Below are 18,938 nucleotides of genomic sequence, written 5' to 3' on the forward strand. Positions count from 1 at the left end.
GATCCGGGGCACGTGTTGGCCAAATCAAATAGCGAAGGTGTTAAAAAGGTTACGAGGATCAGGGCGAAAGGGAACCTCAGCTTTTTTGGTCATTTGACTTATTTCCTATCTCACCTTTCCGCAACTTCTGCTGGTGGTGCCCACTCCGAGTAATGTAAACTAAGTTCACAGTGGTAGATAAGTGGAGCAGCCTCTCAGCAGAAGTGGTAGAGGCAAATACAGTGAGGGATTTTAAACATGCATGGCATAGACATACGGCTCCTGAATCTAAGACGAGACAAAGAACTGATGAAGATATTTTTATATAAGGAGTATGGCCAGAAGGACAAATTTGTTTACAGGAAACATACAATAAAAGAAGTTAACCTGTTACCTAAAACACCAATAAAGATATTATAGTTATAGCCGCTAAGTGTTTATGTGAAAATATTTGCTGCCGGAGTCGTGTGTTGGTGGAAGCAAAGTGTTTCGGGTGATAAAACGCTTGTGACCCGGGAGCGTTAACCGCTTTATTGCTTCTGTTTTGGTCTGGAGAATTCACGGCAAAGGTGATTGCGAGCCGCGTTATTACGGGGACTCCGCAGGAAGTCAACTCCAGTCGAGCGCGGGACGGACACCGTGACAAGGATCTCATAACCGACGCAGAGAGGAGACTCCGTATCCAGGTGATGTAAACCGGTTCATTCACACAGAGATCACGGATTGTTGTTCCGTGTGACGGTTAATTGTCACTTGGTCTGGGTTTGGGATCTGCTTCGTTTTTGGAAGTTTTGCCTCCTTGTATAGAAGGGCACTGGACCCATCTCATTGTAGAGAAGGAGGCTACCATTCCCTTTCACCGTAGTATTGGGAAGGAGAGTACTGCAACAATGTTTCTAGATTGTAATTATTTTTCTCCACAATTTTTAGCCAAATTTTGTTTTCTGTACTGTAAAAGAATACATCATGTTTTTATTCTGTGCTTTAGGAGAGTACTGGAATCTTTTATTCTGTACTGTAGGACAGTACCACATTCGTTTATTCTTTTATTCTGTTCTGTAGGAGAGTACCGCATTATTTTCTTCTGTACTATAGGAGAGTACCACATTCTTTTATTTTTTACTGTAGGAGAGTACCGCATTCTTTTATTCTGTACTGTAGGAGAGTACCACATTATTTTATTCTGTACTGTAGGAGAGTACCGGATTCTTTTATTCTTTACTGTAGGAGAGTACCACATTCTTTTATTATTTTATTTTTTACTGTAGGAGAGTATCACATTCTTTTATTCTGTACTGTAGGAGAGTATGGCATTCCTTTATTCTGTACTGTAGGAGAGTACGGCATTACTTTATTCTGTACTGTAGGAGAGTACCGCATTCTTTTATTCTGTACTGTAGGAGAGTACTGCATTATTTTATTCTGTACTGTAGGAGAGTACCACATTCGTTTATTCTGTACTGTAGGAGAGTACCACATTCTATTATTCTTTACTGTAGGAGAGTACTGCATTATTTTATTCTGTACTGTAGGACAGTACAAAAATCTTTTATTCTGTACTGTAGGAGAGTAACAAATTTTGTATTCTGTACTGTAGGAGAGTACTGCATTATTTTATTCTGTACTGTAGGAGAGTACCGCATTCTTTTATTCTGTACTGTAGGAGAGTACTGCATTATTTTATTTTGTACTATAGGAGTGTACCACATTCTTTTATTCTATACTGTAGGAGAGTAACGCATACTTTTATTCTGTACTGTAGGAGAGTGCCACATTCTTTTATTCTTTACTATAGGAGAGTACCACATTCTTTTATTCTGTACTGTAGAAGAGTACCGCATTCTTTTATTCTGTACTGTAGAAGAGTACTGCATTATTTTATTCTGTATTGTAGGAGAGTACCGCATTCTTTTATGCTGTACTGTAGGAGAGCACGGCATTCCTTTATTCTTTACTGTAGGAGAGTACTGCATTATTTTATTGTTTACTGTAGGAGAGTACCGCATTCTTTTATTCTGTTCTGTAGGAGAGTACTACATTATTTTATTCTGTACTGTAGGAGAGTACTGCATTCTTTTATTCTGTACTGTAGGAGAGTACCACATTATTTTATTCTGTACTGTAGGAGTGTACTGCATTATTTTATTGTTTACTGTAGGAGAGTACCGCATTCTTTTATTCTGTACTATAGGAGAGTACTGCATTCTTTTATTCTGTACTGTAGGAGAGTACTGCATTCTTTTATTCTGTACTGTAGGAGAGTACTGCATTATTTTATTCTGTACTGTAGGAGAGTACTGTATTATTTTATTCTGTACTGTAGGAGAGTACTGCATTGTTTTATTCTGTATTGTAGGAGAGTACTGCATTGTTTTATTCTGTACTGTAGGAGAGTACCACATTCTTTTATTCTGTACTATAGGAGAGTACCGCATTCTTTTATTCTGTACTGTAGGAGAGTACCACATTATTTTATTCTTTACTGTAGGAGAGTACCGCATTCTTTTATTCTGTACTGTAGGAGAGTACCACATTCTTTTATTCTGTACTGTGGGAGAGTACTGCATTATTTTATTGTTTACTGTAGGAGAGTACCACATTCTTTTATTCTGTATTGTAGGAGAGTACTGCATTCTTTTATTTTGTACTGTAGGAGAGTACCACATTCTTTTATTCTTTACTGTAGGAGAGTTCCGCATTCTTTTATTCTGTACTGTAGGAGAGTACCACATTCTTTTATTCTGTACTGTAGGAGAGTACTGCATTATTTTATTCTGTACTGTAGGAGAGTACCACATTATTTTATTCTGTACTGTAGGAGTGTACTGCATTATTTTATTGTTTACTGTAGGAGAGTACCGCATTCTTTTATTCTGTTCTGTAGGAGAGTACTGCATTATTTTATTCTGTACTGTAGGAGAGTACTGCATTCTTTTATTCTGTACTGTAGGAGAGTACTACATTATTTTATTCTGTACTGTAGGAGTGTACTGCATTACTTTATTGTTTACTGTAGGAGAGTACCGCATTCTTTTATTCTGTACTATAGGAGAGTACTGCATTCTTTTATTCCGTACTGTAGGAGAGTACTGCATTCTTTTATTCTGTACTGTAGGAGAGTACTGCATTGTTTTATTCTGTACTGTAGGAGAGTACTGCATTATTTTATTCTGTACTGTAGGAGAGTACTGCATTGTTTTATTCTGTACTGTAGGAGAGTACTGCATTGTTTTATTCTGTACTGTAGGAGAGTACCACATTCTTTTATTCTGTACTGTAGGAGAGTACTGCATTATTTTATTGTTTACTGTAGGAGAGTACCACATTCTTTTATTCTGTACTATAGGAGAGTACCGCATTCTTTTATTCTGTACTGTAGGAGAGTACCACATTCTTTTATTCTTTACTGTAGGAGAGTACCGCATTCTTTTATTCTGTACTGTAGGAGAGTACTGCATTATTTTATTCTGTACTGTAGGAGAGTACCACATTCTTTTATTCTGTACTGTAGGAGAGTACTGCATTATTTTATTGTTTACTGTAGGAGAGTACCACATTCTTTTATTCTGTATTGTAGGAGAGTACTGCATTCTTTTATTCTGTACTGTAGGAGAGTACCACATTCTTTTATTCTTTACTGTAGGAGAGTTCCGCATTCTTTTATTCTGTACTGTAGGAGAGTACCACATTCTTTTATTCTGTACTGTAGGAGAGTACTGCATTATTTTATTCTGTACTGTAGGAGAGTACCACATTCTTTTATTCTGTACTGTAGGAGAGTACTGCATTATTTTATTCTGTACTGTAGGAGAGTACCACATTATTTTATTCAGTACTGTAGGAGTGTACTGCATTATTTTATTGTTTACTGTAGGAGAGTACCGCAGTCTTTTATTCTGTACTATAGGAGAGTACCACATTCTTTTATTCTGTACTGTAGGAGAGTACTGCATTATTTTATTGTTTACTGTAGGAGAGTACCACATTCTTTTATTCTGTACTGTAGGAGAGTACTGCATTATTTTATTCTTTACTGTAGGAGAGTACTACATTATTTTATTCTGTACTGTAGGAGAGTACTGCATTATTTTATTCTGTACTGTAGGAGAGTACTGCATTATTTTATTCTGTACTGTAGGAGAGTACTGCATTATTTTATTCTGTACTGTAGGAGAGTACTGCATTATTTTATTCTGTACTGTAGGAGAGTACCGCATTCTTTTATTCTGTACTGTAGGAGAGTATTGCATTATTTTATTCTGTACTGTAGGAGAGTAGTGCATTATTTTATTCTGTACTGTAGGAGAGTACTGCATTCTTTTTTTCTGTACTGTAGGAGAGTACTGCATTATTTTATTCTGTACTGTAGGAGAGTACTGCATTATTTTATTCTGTACTGTAGGAGAGTACTGCATTGTTTTATTCTGTACTGTAGGAGAGTACTGCATTGTTTTATTCTGTACTGTAGGAGAGTACCACATTCTTTTATTCTGTACTGTAGGAGAGTACTGCATTATTTTATTGTTTACTGTAGGAGAGTACCACATTCTTTTATTCTGTACTATAGGAGAGTACCGCATTCTTTTATTCTGTACTGTAGGAGAGTACCACATTCTTTTATTCTTTACTGTAGGAGAGTACCGCATTCTTTTATTCTGTACTGTAGGAGAGTACTGCATTATTTTATTCTGTACTGTAGGAGAGTACCACATTCTTTTATTCTGTACTGTAGGAGAGTATTGCATTATTTTATTCTGTACTGTAGGAGAGTAGTGCATTATTTTATTCTGTACTGTAGGAGAGTACCGCATTGATTTATTCTGTACTGTAGGAGAGTACCGCATTGATTTATTCTGTACTGTAGGAGAGTACCACATTCTTTTATTCTGTACTGTAGGAGAGTACCGCATTATTTTATTGTTTACTGTAGGAGAATACCGCATTCTTTTATTCTGTACTATAGGAGAGTACCGCATTCTTTTATTCTGTACTATAGGAGAGTACCGCATTCTTTTATTCTTTGCTGTAGGAGAGTACCGCATTCTTTTATTCTGTACTGTAGGAGAGTAGTGCATTCTTTTATTCTGTACTGTAGGAGAGTACTGCATTATTTTATTCTGTATTGTAGGAGAGTACCACATTATTTTATTGTGTACTGTAGGAGAGTACTGCATTATTTTATTCTGTACTGTAGGAGAGTACCACATTCTTTTATTCTGTACTGTAGGAGTGTACTGCATTATTTTATTGTTTACTGTAGGAGAGTACCGCATTCTTTTATTCTGTACTATAGGAGAGTACTGCATTATTTTATTCTGTACTGTAGGAGAGTACTGCATTATTTTATTCTGTACTGTAGGAGAGTACTGCATTGTTTTATTCTGTACTGTAGGAGAGTACCACATTCTTTTATTCTGCACTGTAGGAGAGTACTGCATTATTTTATTGTTTACTGTAGGAGAGTACCACATTCTTTTATTCTGTACTGCAGGAGAGTACTGCATTATTTTATTGTGTACTGTAGGAGAGTACCACATTCTTTTCTTCTGTACTGTAGGAGAGTACTGCATTATTTTATTGTTTACTGTAGGAGAGTACCGCATTCTTTTATTCTGTACTGTAGGAGAGTACCACATTCTTTTATTCTGTACTGTAGGAGAGTACTGCATTATTTTATTCTGTACTGTAGGAGAGTACCACATTCTTTTATTCTGTACTGTAGGAGAGTACTGCATTATTTTATTGTTTACTGTAGGAGAGTACCACATTCTTTTATTCTGTACTATAGGAGAGTACCGCATTCTTTTATTCTGTACTGTAGGAGAGTACCACATTCTTTTATTCTGTACTGTAGGAGAGTACTGCATTATTTTATTCTGTACTGTAGGAGAGTACCACATTCTTTTATTGTGTACTGTAGGAGAGTACTGCATTATTTTATTCTGTACTGTAGGAGAGTACCACATTATTTTATTCTGTACTGTAGGAGTGTACTGCATTATTTTATTGTTTACTGTAGGAGAGTACCGCAGTCTTTTATTCTGTACTATAGGAGAGTACCGCATTCTTTTATTCTGTACTGTAGGAGAGTACTGCATTATTTTATTGTTTACTGTAGGAGAGTACCACATTCTTTTATTCTGTACTGTAGGAGAGTACTGCATTATTTTATTCTGTACTGTAGGAGAGTACTGCATTATTTTATTCTGTACTGTAGGAGAGTACTGCATTGTTTTATTCTGTACTGTAGGCGAGTACCACATTCTTTTATTCTGTACTGTAGGAGAGTATTGCATTATTTTATTGTTTACTGTAGGAGAGTACCGCATTCTTTTATTCTGTACTGTAGGAGAGTACCACATACTTTTATTCTGTACTGTAGGAGAGTACCGCATTCTTTTATTCTGTACTATAGGAGAGTACCGCATTCTTTTATTCTGTACTGTAGGAGAGTATCACATACTTTTATTCTGTACTGTAGGAGAGTACCACATTCTTTTATTCTGTACTGTAGGAGAGTACCAGATTCCCTTTTTTGTACTGATTAGCCCTAATATCCAACACCTTGGGTGAAATCCAGAGAGTCCCCACTATTTTCTTCATTATCCTGAGTGGTTTTGCATCCGAACCAGCATGGTCGCTGCCTTGTACTGATCACATCAGAGCTCCTTCAAAATACCCTAATCACACTTTAATCTATAGGCTTTGTTTTTATATTCCTGTCTATAAATCCCAGCATTGACCCCCAGTTCATGTGGAGCAGTTCACAACATTTACAAGAAAACCCACACACATACACACACATACACACACATACACACACATACACACACATACACACACATACACACACACACGCATATACATGTCTACGATAATAATTACATCTAGAGAAAACTTTTGTGATCATTTAACAAAATTGTAGAAAACTTTCATATAAATTAGTTTTTATTCAGCTTCTTCCTTTTATTAAAGCACACAAAATATTGTGCAAAGGAGTCTAACCCAAGAGTTATTCTACATGGGCAGCCCAGATGGAGTCACGTAGGAACCCCATAATTCAGTATTTTTTGTCATTTTTATTAGGAGATATTTGTGTCTGGAGGTCTGGGCAGAGCCGACGGTTGGGCATCTCCTTTAATCAACATCAGTTCCATCTAAGATACGCTGGAAGGAGAACGGGCTGAACATCTGGCCCGTTCCTGAGTAAAACTTGTTCTGGAACTCCACCCTGAAAATAAGCAACAAAATGTGTTATTATTACATTATTATGACACGTTATGTCACAAGAAGCCTTTGTGTCTACAATTAGATGTCATTATATAATTGAGACTATGCACACACAATATGATCAAGCTGGCAACAGCCCTATGGTTGCTGTGAGAGTCCTGACATTGGCGCTTATGACCATACCCGGCCAGGACTGCCCACTGACCAGTGAAAGACTCCCTGGTCCCTAACCCAAAAGTATCCATCCAGTGAGTTTTCCACACCTTTTTCTGCCAAGTACATTCAGAAAAGTACGTACCAGTGGAGCCTGAGCGCGTGCAGGAAGGCAGACAGACCTTCCATGACCAGCAGGATGGCCACCGTGAGGACAGCAAAAGCGGCGAATATAATGAAGACACCAATAAGTCCTCCCCATCCTGCACTGGAGAGTCCAAAATGCATCACCATGCTCCACAGCACCTCGGAGAGCTCTGCGAAAAGGAAACACAGGAACACTAATGTTTATTGACGGAGACGGATTGGACCAGCACCCCCATAGAGTAAATGGGGAGATCAGAGATCTTCCCTGTATCCGGCCCAATGAATAGCAGCACATCAGGGGCAAAATCATCCAAGAGGGTCTTCTGAGCCTTGGTTTTGCAGAAGTGAACTGCCCCCTCCCTGGACCTGCTACCATTGTCCCCAGGCCTAGTCGGTGTAGACCATAATACGTTGCCGTTTATTGGTCATGGACAACACGGTCTCAAGAACAGCAGCAAACATTTGTTTTTATTTACATATCTACAGTTTTGCACTAATTGTCTAAAAAATTGGCGATAGAGAGGTCTAGCAACACAATCCAGACGAAAGAAAGATGGAGGTTTCTCACGATACTTTGCAAAATGAAGAAGAGTTGAAACAAATGCGATAAGAAACCCAGACAACGCATTTCGCAAAGAAGAAGAGACTTACGCGCATGGGCCAGACTCAAGGCCCAGAGCCGCAGGTAGGAGGCCGTATTGGAAATGCATCCCAGACAGTACTCTATGGTGTGAATGGCTTGATGAACAAACACGTCCCCAAAATCAAACTGTAACAAAAAATAAACATTCGTCAGCATAGAGAGTCTTCCTTTCATCGTGTTTTACGCTGTTTTGGGCACTTATATATATATTTAGATATAAAAAATCCACACATTTAGGTTCTTCAGTGGTCTTTACTTCCCAACACAGGTTTTTTTTGCCTACTTCCGCCACTTTCCATCCACCGGTTTCCCTAAATGCTGCGTCTGTTGTGAATTCATAAAGTTTGTGACATAAACGGCAACAGAAACTCAGACTCAAGAAGATTTTTTATCTGCTCCAGCTATATTCGTAGGGCCACCTACCCCCTCGCCATGTTCTCCATGTCCTCCACCATGATCGTGTCCGCCATGTTCTTCATGAGCAGCACCTTTTGTGTGATTGCCCTGGGCATTTTCCACATCTATCATCTCAGTCTGGTCTTCATGTAGCGGAGATGACTGTAACTTCAAGAGAGAAGAAAAAAAACCCCATCAAGATCTCACCTAACTGACCTAACACCGAAGACCACCAGACTGTGGGGGGTATTCCTACCTACCATGCGCTGAGATTTCAGGTGGTTGGCTCGAAGGATGAAGGGTTTTATCAGCAGCATCCAGGGCACCGCGATGAGGGCGAAAATCACCAGGAAAGTTTGCACTTCTTGCTGAAAAGGATCAGTTCATCAAAAATTATAAAACTAGGAGAGATTATTTTAACCCTCTCAGTGCCAGTGGGTCTACCATGCAACCATCTCCCGGTGTTAGCTGCTTATTCCCCAGCTGGCGCTGAAGACGGTTCCCCGTAGCCATTGCTTTTACCTGATGCCCGTAGAGCGGAGCGTTGGTCGGGTCATTGTAATTGAAGAGGAACATGTTGATGAAGTGAATGAGAATGCTCGGTGCTTTCTGCGAGTTGTACACATTATACGTGCACCATTTGAAGATAACCATGAAGACCAAGTACCCAAAGAGACACAGAATAAAGATGATCTCCGGAACGAACTGCAGGATAATGTTGATGTGTCTCTTGAAGTGTCTGAGGGTGAGAAATTAAACTGAAAATAACAAATATGGCCGTAGAGACAGGAACCCAAACCAGATCTTTCAACAACAACATTCCACCATGGAACCAGCTTTTGTAGAAGCTTCTGAAGTCAACCTCTGCCAATATATCTCATATCTGGTCAATTGTCAGTGTGTTCTTGATAAGGCCTACAAAATAGCTATATTTCTTCGCCTTCAGTAAACCGAGACACTGTGGGCAATGTGATGCTTCAGCTTGGAGGGAATAGCTTTGGGGAAGACCCTTTACTATTCCACCATGACTGCCCCAGCGCACAACGCAAGCTCCATAAAGACATGGTCGGATGAGTTTGGTGTGGAAGAACTTGGTCGGCCGCACAGAGCCCCGACCTCAACCCCATCCAACACCTTTGGGATGAACTTGAATGGAGATTGCCAGCTGGACCTTCTCATCCAACATCAGCGCCTGACCTCACAAATGCTTTACTGGATGAACAGGCATAAATTCCTACAGAAACTCCCCAAAATCTTATGGAAAGCCTTCCCAGAAGAGTGGAAGCTGTTATAGGTGCAACTACATATTGTCTATGTATTTAAAATGTGATGTCATCGATGTTCCTATTGGTGTAATGGTCAGGTGTCCCAATACTTTTGTCCACATAGTGTTTCTTAAGTGGTACGATAAAAGTGCCTATAAGTGGTCTAACAAGGAAAATAACCATGTTAGAAGGGGCCAACCTGGGTGAATAAAACCGGGGGGGAAAAGAATGTTTCTAAAGAAAGTTCCAGTAACAACGTACACTTTACTCATTTGGGGATAATTTCAGGAAAGAATGATTTTTTTTAAATAAAATTTTAGGCGTTTTTTGTGTGCATTGCCCTTTCTAGATTGAAGGGTAATATAAAAATACTTACATGTGATTTAAAAGGCTGATAATCACCCCAAAGACCATCTGAGTGATCCCCATGACCACAGACATCTTCATCTTGTATGAGTTCAGGAAGGTCAGCTTATTCTTAGCGATATTCCAGATCTAAGGAGAGGAGACTTGGTCATAAAATGTAGGAGGCTATATGGGGGGGGGGGGACGTATAGAGACATAGGAAAACCTAATAATAAAACATAGGGCAAGATCTAGGGTCTCTTTCTCATCCTTCTGATTGGAGCATTGAAATCATTTAGAATTTATCTTAATTGAGAATATTTAAAAGCATAAAACATGGTTTCCAATTTAAAAAATATATAATTAATCAGTAATCATTAAAATGACTTTTAAGAAGAAATGACGTACCGGGTCAATCCCGAAAGGATAAGGGTTTCCGGAGTAGACTCCAGGCACCGCAGGATCAAGCTGCAGCTGAATTCCCTCGTGCAGCAACTTAGTGCTAAGGATGAGAAAAGGTGATGTCCTTCTATTAGAATGACAAACAGGTAAACCGTCTCTGATGACAAAGCTAATAAATAATAGCATCCAACGGCAAATAAGTGTAAACAGTTCCAGTCATCTTATTACTTTACTGAGAGGGTTCCACTAGTCTTGCAGCTCGTACCAACCATATCTAGAAAGCTCTCGGCTACTGAGAGTACTGAGAGCCAGCACTTTGGGACACCTACTTCCACGAGCCGTTGGTAAACATTGGCCGCACTCGCCAAGACGAACCGAATATGTCAAAGGATTTGGAGAAGCAGTCATTGTAGATGAATCCGGTATAGATGGAGAAGACGCCCATTAGAAGTATCAAGTAGCGTCCTCCAAAAAACGTGTTCCAGATCTGGAAGTGGAGACAGGAACATCTAAAGTTGCAAAATGTTTCCATTGATGGACTTTATACGTAGTCATATCATTAAATGTATCTTCAAATTCCCAAAACCATTAACCCATATAAAGAGGAGACTTTGTGTTTATGCTTCGTTAGGGAATGTTGAGTTGTTCTCCGGTGACAGAGCTGCCTTGGATCTTCAGGGTGGCATCTGGACCGATTCCGGGATATATTCCTTACCTCGTTGTTGCTTTTTGACGCTAGTAAGTTGCGTTCATTCAGCACCATCCAGAGACCAAATCCCAGCATGACGGCGCCGTGACCGCAGTCTCCAAACATCACCGCGAAGAGGAAGGGGAACGTGATGATGGTGTACGGAGCTGGAGGAGGAAACAGACTTAGAATTGTAACACGAAATGAAGAGAAACAAATTATCCATGTCATTAATGGGCATGTGCCAACGTTTTAAGTTACTAAACTGGATCAGGGTTCTTAGTTGTGTTTAGCAAATGTGTTAAGGTTCTCAGTTGAACGATTAAAATAGGAGCACAATTGTTCCTTGAGTACAAAATGGCACAACACAAATGTTGTAGAATGAAGAATGGCCTTACTTGGGTTCATTTCCCTGTAATTCGCGACTCCGTAAGCATCCACAATATTTTGGAAGCCCGCTGTGAACTTGTTGGTGCGATTAAAGGTTGGTGGCTCCAGCTTGGTGGATATGTTGGTCAGAATGGGGTTGATGGTGGAACCGCTGCGTTCCTGCAATAACAGAGAGACAGCACATTTTCTTTAATAATACACTTTTTGCCCAAATGTATCTTTTGAAAGCCCTTTATATATTTGTATGTATATTCTGTATGGGATCATATCAGGCAGCATTCATACAAAAGGAGATAGTGGTCACTCGTGTCATGTTCTACACACCATGCCCAGCTGAAGAGCCCGCTTGATGCGTTCTTTGTCAGCGACTGGGTACCAGATCTCTGCGATGACACACTGCTGGGTGACATCGATGTTGCACAAATTCATCACATGATATACGGCCTTCATTTTTTTCACTTTTATGCCCCAACTGTACAGATTCTGAGCTGCCTCCAACAGCACCCGCTGCCGGTGCGATTCCGTCTGGGTGATAACCTAAAAGACAAAAATGAATACAAAGTGATAATGAGGAGATTATTAATACATGTAACAGCGCAGACGGGGTTAATGATGTAAATGACTATTGTAGCTGATTTTGAATAGAATCTCTTCATAGGCGTACAGAGGCCCTTTATCACTCCCATCACTCCTTTTTTCCACTCCCATCACTCCTTTATCATCACTCCTGTTGTATCTGTATGTGTAAATGTATATTTGTTTTGTATTTGTTACCCACCCCATATTGAAATTGTACAGCGCTGCGGACTATGTTAGCGATTAATAAATAATAAAGTATTTCAAACTCACCGTGTTTAAATCTTCTATCCTTGTGTTCACATCGGATGCCATGTCCCTCCGTTCACTCTGTGACTCGGGGCACGGATAAACTGTGGCTTTAAATCTGCAAGTAATAGTATTATAGAAAGTTCCAAATTCTAGCAAATTTATATAAAGATTTTACCCCCAGCAGCTGTATCTCTTCATGCTACCAGGAGGTGGCGCTGTATCACTGCCAAAAATATCCTCTCAATCCTGAGCTATAAATCCTATAAATCACTTACCCATCACAAATTTTCTTAATTTTCTGTTTCAGTTGGTCTCCCTGATAGAATATGATGAAAACATTCTTCTTTACTTCTTCTTTCTAGACACAGAAATCGAGTTTTCGTAAATGAACAAGAACATTTTTCAAAATAGTTTATTATTTTATTAATAAAGTTAGACTTTTTTTTTACTATAAGATTAATATATATATATATATATATATATATATATATATATATATATATATCTAAAAAGATAAAACTTGATTTATTGGCATAATGAAACACGAATCCCATAAGAATTTTCAGCTACAAATCAATACAATTTTCTACTTGTGAGCATGGAAAAAAAATAAATATATATATATACAAATGGGTTCAAAAAACAAAACTATTTTTTTTAAATTATTATTTTTCACTTAATATTTGCAAGTTTCTCATTGAAAAATAACAAAAATGATAAATCTTGAAAACTCCTGGAGTTTTTTTTCCTGTTTTATACGTCGTTCTACAAATATGTTGGCCGCTGAAGCTGTTCTTTGGTAAATAAGACACGCTTACCAATCATCTTCACTAAAGGCACTTACTGTGATGGGATCTTCCAGGCTCGTGTCCAGTTCGCTGTATTTCATGTATATATTGCCCCTGCAAACTCTCCATAACAGCCTCTCGAACGTTGCCATTCTCTCCCTTCCGATCACCCCGGCGGTGAACCTGCAAGAAACGTCGAGAAGATGGAACCCACCGAGCCAAGTCATTCATATCCGGCTGGAACTTGTCGGACACCGATCTGTTGTATTTATACTAGAAGCTGCAGTGCATTAGGTATGAAGGGTCACCTTGAGGTGCGTAATATTGTTCTGTAGACCCTAAATAATTTAGTTATTTTTGAGGTCCTGGGCCTTCTTCATTTCTTCATCTCCCACCAATGGTCCCAAAATTCTTGCGTTTTCCAACGTTTCATTCACACACTGACTGTGATTAGTCAAGGACTTTTACTAGGCCAAGAAATTCCAATATTTTTGGTCCTTGTTCTTGGCGGCACCTACCCCAGTTTGCCCGCGGCAGCAGCGGAGGGGACAGTTCTCAGCTCCAGGAGGCTACTGGTGTCCTCATTAAAGAAATCGTCTGGAAGGTTGGCTTCTGCCTGTAAAAAAAAAAAGTAAGTTTTTTTTTTTACAGTGAACAACGATTTAGGCTGCTTTTACCTCAAATCTTAAATGCTGTAAGCACCTTGAGCTTGTCTTATGTCATGGATCAGAGGCAGTACCGCCATTGGTGACATGGAGGGCCAAAGACGTTAAGAGGCCCACATTACAATGTGATGGTCAAAATTAGTCCAAACACACCCATGTCCTAGGGGTCCAAGCCTTGTCTATAGTCCTTTCACCCATATTAGAGGTCTGTAAACTATGAATACCCAAGCGACAAGAAAACCATTTGGTTGGCCCATTTTATAGACGATTTAATATGAGGGGTTACAAGTATCATTTTCCTTAATAGGCATCTAAAAAACACTTCATTTCACTACAAACTTAGAAGGGTGAAGATTTTATGCGGTGAGACTTGCGTAAAAAATAAAGTTAAAGGACTTTTGTACTCCGTTTTATTTGGCCCCATAATGGATTCACCTCAAAGAAATCCTGAGTCTTCTTCAGGAGATGCTTGAGTTCCGTCAGCTCCAGGAAGTTCTGTTTGAGCGTTTGCTGGTTTCGGTTTACCTCCTGAAGCTCTCCCTCCAGCTTCTCCAGAACTGTCTGTCATGGGGAACACAGAAGAGTGAGTTTAGTGACCCGTGAATTCTTGCCACGTTGACCCTATTCTACCAAGGGGCTCTACCTTCTTAACAAAGAAACTTCTTGGATGGTAATGTCATCGATATACCGAAATGTCATCGATATACTGAAATTCATTTTATGTGCCTTTGGGACCAATGAAGAACTGTTAATGTAACTAAGTAAGGCATTTAAAAAGCTATAGAACCCTGCGATACCCTCCTATCTAGCAAGCATTCTCAGCTCCTTGAAAAGAGGAACATCATCGGCGGAAACATGGACACAGGATTTGGGTCCCAAAGTGGGACTGTCCCTTCAGAACAACATTTACATTAAATTTAATTAAAACCTATAGGTACTGTGCCTTGATTTATTCACTTAGCCGATTATCTTTATTACCTCCAAGTCAATCATTTCCCGGGGCAGCGGGGTCTTCGGGGGCTTCTCGGGGGTGCGGATCTCAATCTTGTCAGTTTCCATTTCACTTTGCAAGAATCCTAGGAACCAGATGGTAAAACAAAGCTGATCTTAGACAATGGGGGTAGCAAAACCAACCGCAAAAACCCTGGTCTGACTCTGGGCACTTGGGTTGTCTAAGAGAAGACGCACCACTTGGGCGCCATAAACCTTTGAACATTATCTTGGCCATTTGTACTGCTCCGCGGAATATGTTGGAGCTTTATAAATAAGCATACTCACGAAGAATCCTCTCCATTCCCTCACATCGACGGACCTCATTCACGTATCTTCGCTGGAAGCTGTTGGTGTTGACATTCAACTGGAAGAAAAAAATTATTAAGTACGGGAAGTTCTATTTAGGATCCCCTCATCTTCTATTTAAAAAGTCAATGAAAATAAATAATAGATTCTTCTTGATACTCACGTCCCGGAACTGAACCAGTCCCAGTTCCCCCAGTTCGGCGATGCAGCAGTACCCAGCCTCCACCTGCAGGAACAGCTGGTTCAGACACATCTCCTCGCTCCGAAACAACGACGACATCTTGGCCTGGACTTCCCTGATCGGGGACTCAGCGGGAGAAGACGAGCCAGGAGCTTACAAACACCGCACTAGAAAAATAAAGAGCATCGATTCCGGGGACCAGTAAGGACGGACGTAATACCCCAAAAAAGTACCCATCTATCTACCCCTGATCTTGGTCTGTGGTCTGCAGTGCTGCCCCTCTGGTGTAGATCTATACCCCATGTGTCACCGATGTCCCAAGAACACTAAGGTCTGAGGAGCAATCTCCAGCTGAGATACTCCGATGTCCTTTAACCTCAGGAACATCCAGGCTATCCCTAAACGGAACCAGGTTGCCAACCGGCCATGAGCCGCGTAAAAAAAACAACCCTGTATTTATCACATATTCTATATATTCCCTGAGACTCCCAACATCAACTCCTTCTACCACCGTTTTAGAGAGCTCGGTGGGACCCTTATGAGGACAAGACTATGAGCGCTAAGTCTTTATTTTAGAGTAAATCTAGAAATATATATATATATATATATAAAAGAAAAAAAGAATTTAATATATAAAAGAAAAATAAAATTTAAATAAAAAAAAATAATAAAAAATAATAAAATAATATATATATATATATATATATATATATATATATACAGGCATATACAGCCCCCGGTACATACAGCTATATATTTACTAAAATATCCATACATATACAGTATATATCTTAGCATTTGACTTAATTAAAGAGGGGCTCTCAAATCGCTATGTGACGCATGGCTAGTTACGTCCTCCTCACCCATTGTACTACACTGCAGAATATGTTGGTGCTATCCAGCTCAATAAATAATAACAATACTGTATATGGTTTTTTTTATTTCCCTTATACATGTATATGTGATATATTGTTACAAAGTCACGGTGCTGGTTATCCTTTGCTGCCTGTTACAAGCAATAAAGCAGTTAATTATTGTAAACGGTAACAACGAAACTATGTTAGAAAGTTACGTTATCAACGCAGATTATCTTTTAATGTTTTTTCCTGCAGAAAATTCAAGTAAATAAGAAAATTCCACAACGACCAAAGAAATATTAAAATATATAATAAAATTTAAATCATTATTTAATTGCAGTTTTTTCCCCCAACTGCGTATACTTATAATGTGAATGTTAATCTGCTAATCTGCCAGTATACATTTTTTTTAAAGAATTAAATGAAAATTACATTTTTTTCCCCCATTAATTTTTTTTGTTTTTAAGCTACAACGCAGCATACAACCCGGTTCTATTTTCTTATATCAAAAGAAGAAAAAAAAGGTACCGTAAATTTTAAATTAATAAAAAAAATATTATTATCCGGTGACTTACCTGTTGTCTCTTCTCAGTTCTTGGCTCTCCGGCTGGACGGCCTCCTCCGGTTCATTCATACGCTTTAATAAAAACTAAACCGTTCTCCCCATGAAAGGACTATTTAGAAGGTTGGAGGCTGACGTTTGGAGCTGACGGGAGGCGGTCTGCGATGGGGAGGGAGGGGGCTACTGTTTTAGGAACAGCAACCCCAACCATAGGAACGTCCAACGGTGAGGGCAGAATGGGGCAGAGAGGAGCAGAATGGGACTGGTTCCCACTCCCTGGGGTGTTTATTGCCTCCCCGTGCCCCGCACACTCCCCTGTGTTGTGTCAGCAGAGCTGGTGTTTTAGGTAATAACAGCCCAGCCAGGCATGTACGCTATTACACTCAATCAGATAACCCGACTGCAGGGGTTAAACCCAGGACCCAGCCTTCGGGATTCAGTAAAACTCTCATTAGCTTCAGCCACACAGTTGGATGTTAAGACCTACGGGTACAGAAGGAGAAGAGGGTCCTGCTCTTGTGAGCTTACAATCTATTCGGGGATGAGGAGGGACGAGACAGAAGGGGCCGCTTAACTGTGGCGAGCATCACAAAAATGTCATATTAATAATAATTCATCATTATTTAAAGAACTTCAATTAAAATGAAGCAGGAAAATATTATAAAATATGTATTAAAATATAATTTTTCCACCATTCATTTTTTTTTATTATTATTTTACAGCACTTGGCAATTATTTCTTTTAATTATAGAAAAAAAACCTGGAAAAAAAAGTAATTAGCGGTAACAGGATTTTTAGGAGTCAAAGGTTCGGCTTTCAATTTTTAAAAGTCTTGAATGTAATAAAAATACAAATTGGAAATTCTATGCGATAATAAGAGCCGCAAATGAATTTGTATTGATTGTACCGGTAAGATCTTGATGACTCTTTTGAATTGTAAGCTCTGCAGGCCAGGGGTCTCGGCATTCAGGAACGGACTGGGAGTGAATGACATACGATACGCGGGCGAACGCTACACCCTTAGCGCCATTGGGCAACGTCCCTTAATCAGTCGTTGGTCTCGTCTTAGATTCAGGAGCCGTATGTCTATCCCATGCATGTTTAATACCCTCACTGTATCACCCTCTACCACTTCTGCTGGGAGGCTGTTCCACGTATCTACCACCCTCTCAGTAAAGTCTTTTAAAAAAACTAGGGACTATTATTCTGTTGTGGTGAATCAGACCGTTCCGGACTGGTTGTGGGGAGAGTCTTCTCACTGTTGATTGGCACAAACCCGTTTAATGTTTGCTATAAACAAATTGTGTATGCGCCGTTCCATGAAGGTGACCCGAGGTGGGGGAGGAGCGCTAATCACTTCAGGTAATTCAGTCCTTGTTAGTGCAGTATAATTCCACAACGATCAAAGAAATATACAATGTGAACGTATCAAGATATACAAATCCAAGGGAATTTTCTTCCCCAAAAAATTTATTAAAAAATTAAATGAAACTGAAATTGTTTATTCTTATTTTACCTTTTTTTTTTTTTTTTTTTTTTTTTTTTTTTTTTTTTAAATTCCGCATTCAATACAACCCGGTTCTATTTTCTTATATCAATAGAAAAAGGGGTGTCGTACAAAAATATTATTTGCTCCAAACAAAAGAAAAAAAAATCAGTGGCCACCATCAAGGTGGGCAAACATTTCCAAATAAATTTATACATTTTCCATTTTTTTTTAAAATTTTTGGAAGTCCTTAAATATTTTATTACTTTTCACTTTTTTTTTTTTTTTTTTTTTTTACAAATGATTTACAAATGTTTATTATTTTGGACATAGTTGTTTTGATGCTTTATATCACATGGATAATAATAATAATAATATAATACCTAATAAAGGGGGGCACAAGGGTTTGGCAGAGGAATTTAAAGCCTGTAGAAGAAATAGTTAATATATTAAATAGTTAATATGATAGAACGTGATCCATTAGTTCAGCTGTTTATAGGTGATGCCCACTCGGTTACAATGTCACGGAATGATAGTATGTATTTACATAAACATTTGTATAGATTAACTCTCGCCTGACTGTGAATATGCTTATTCCTTTTTCTCTGTCCTGATGAAGGTAGGTGATAGTGGG

The 18,938-nt window shown here is 39.0% G+C and overlaps 1 protein-coding gene across 1 annotated transcript; it reads right to left on the reverse strand.

The window, feature by feature from the left end:
- Positions 1-6,898: 6,898 nt before the first annotated feature.
- LOC128492641 (V-type proton ATPase 116 kDa subunit a 4-like) lies at positions 6,899-17,180 on the reverse strand. The gene is made up of 21 exons (XM_053465264.1): positions 16,832-17,180; positions 15,382-15,566; positions 15,198-15,276; positions 14,898-14,995; positions 14,355-14,480; positions 13,773-13,870; positions 13,311-13,437; positions 12,742-12,824; positions 12,488-12,581; positions 11,963-12,175; positions 11,647-11,797; positions 11,276-11,415; positions 10,890-11,047; positions 10,567-10,660; positions 10,190-10,308; positions 9,071-9,287; positions 8,809-8,916; positions 8,576-8,716; positions 8,161-8,278; positions 7,508-7,679; positions 6,899-7,210 (listed from the first exon to the last, which is right to left on the reverse strand). Exons 2-21 carry the CDS (start codon positions 15,496-15,498, stop codon positions 7,117-7,119), a joined length of 2,547 nt encoding a protein of 848 aa, XP_053321239.1. The 5' UTR covers positions 15,499-15,566; positions 16,832-17,180; the 3' UTR covers positions 6,899-7,116.
- Positions 17,181-18,938: the final 1,758 nt, after the last annotated feature.

This window comes from Spea bombifrons, chromosome 4 (genome assembly GCF_027358695.1).
Source record: "Spea bombifrons isolate aSpeBom1 chromosome 4, aSpeBom1.2.pri, whole genome shotgun sequence".
In the NCBI taxonomy this organism is placed as follows: Eukaryota; Metazoa; Chordata; class Amphibia; order Anura; family Pelobatidae; genus Spea; species Spea bombifrons.

Bases quoted from the DNA above. Each gene is read 5' to 3' on its own strand.
- LOC128492641 (XM_053465264.1), bottom strand. From the start codon at position 15,498: ATGTCGTCGTTGTTTCGGAGCGAGGAGATGTGTCTGAACCAGCTGTTC. The intron at 13,871-14,354 runs GTGAATCCATTA...TTTTTTTTACAG, and splicing joins AGACTCAGGATTTCTTTGAG to GCAGAAGCCAACCTTCCAGA. The intron at 7,680-8,160 runs GTAAGTCTCTTC...TCCTTTTCGCAG, and splicing joins CTTGAGTCTGGCCCATGCGC to AGCTCTCCGAGGTGCTGTGG.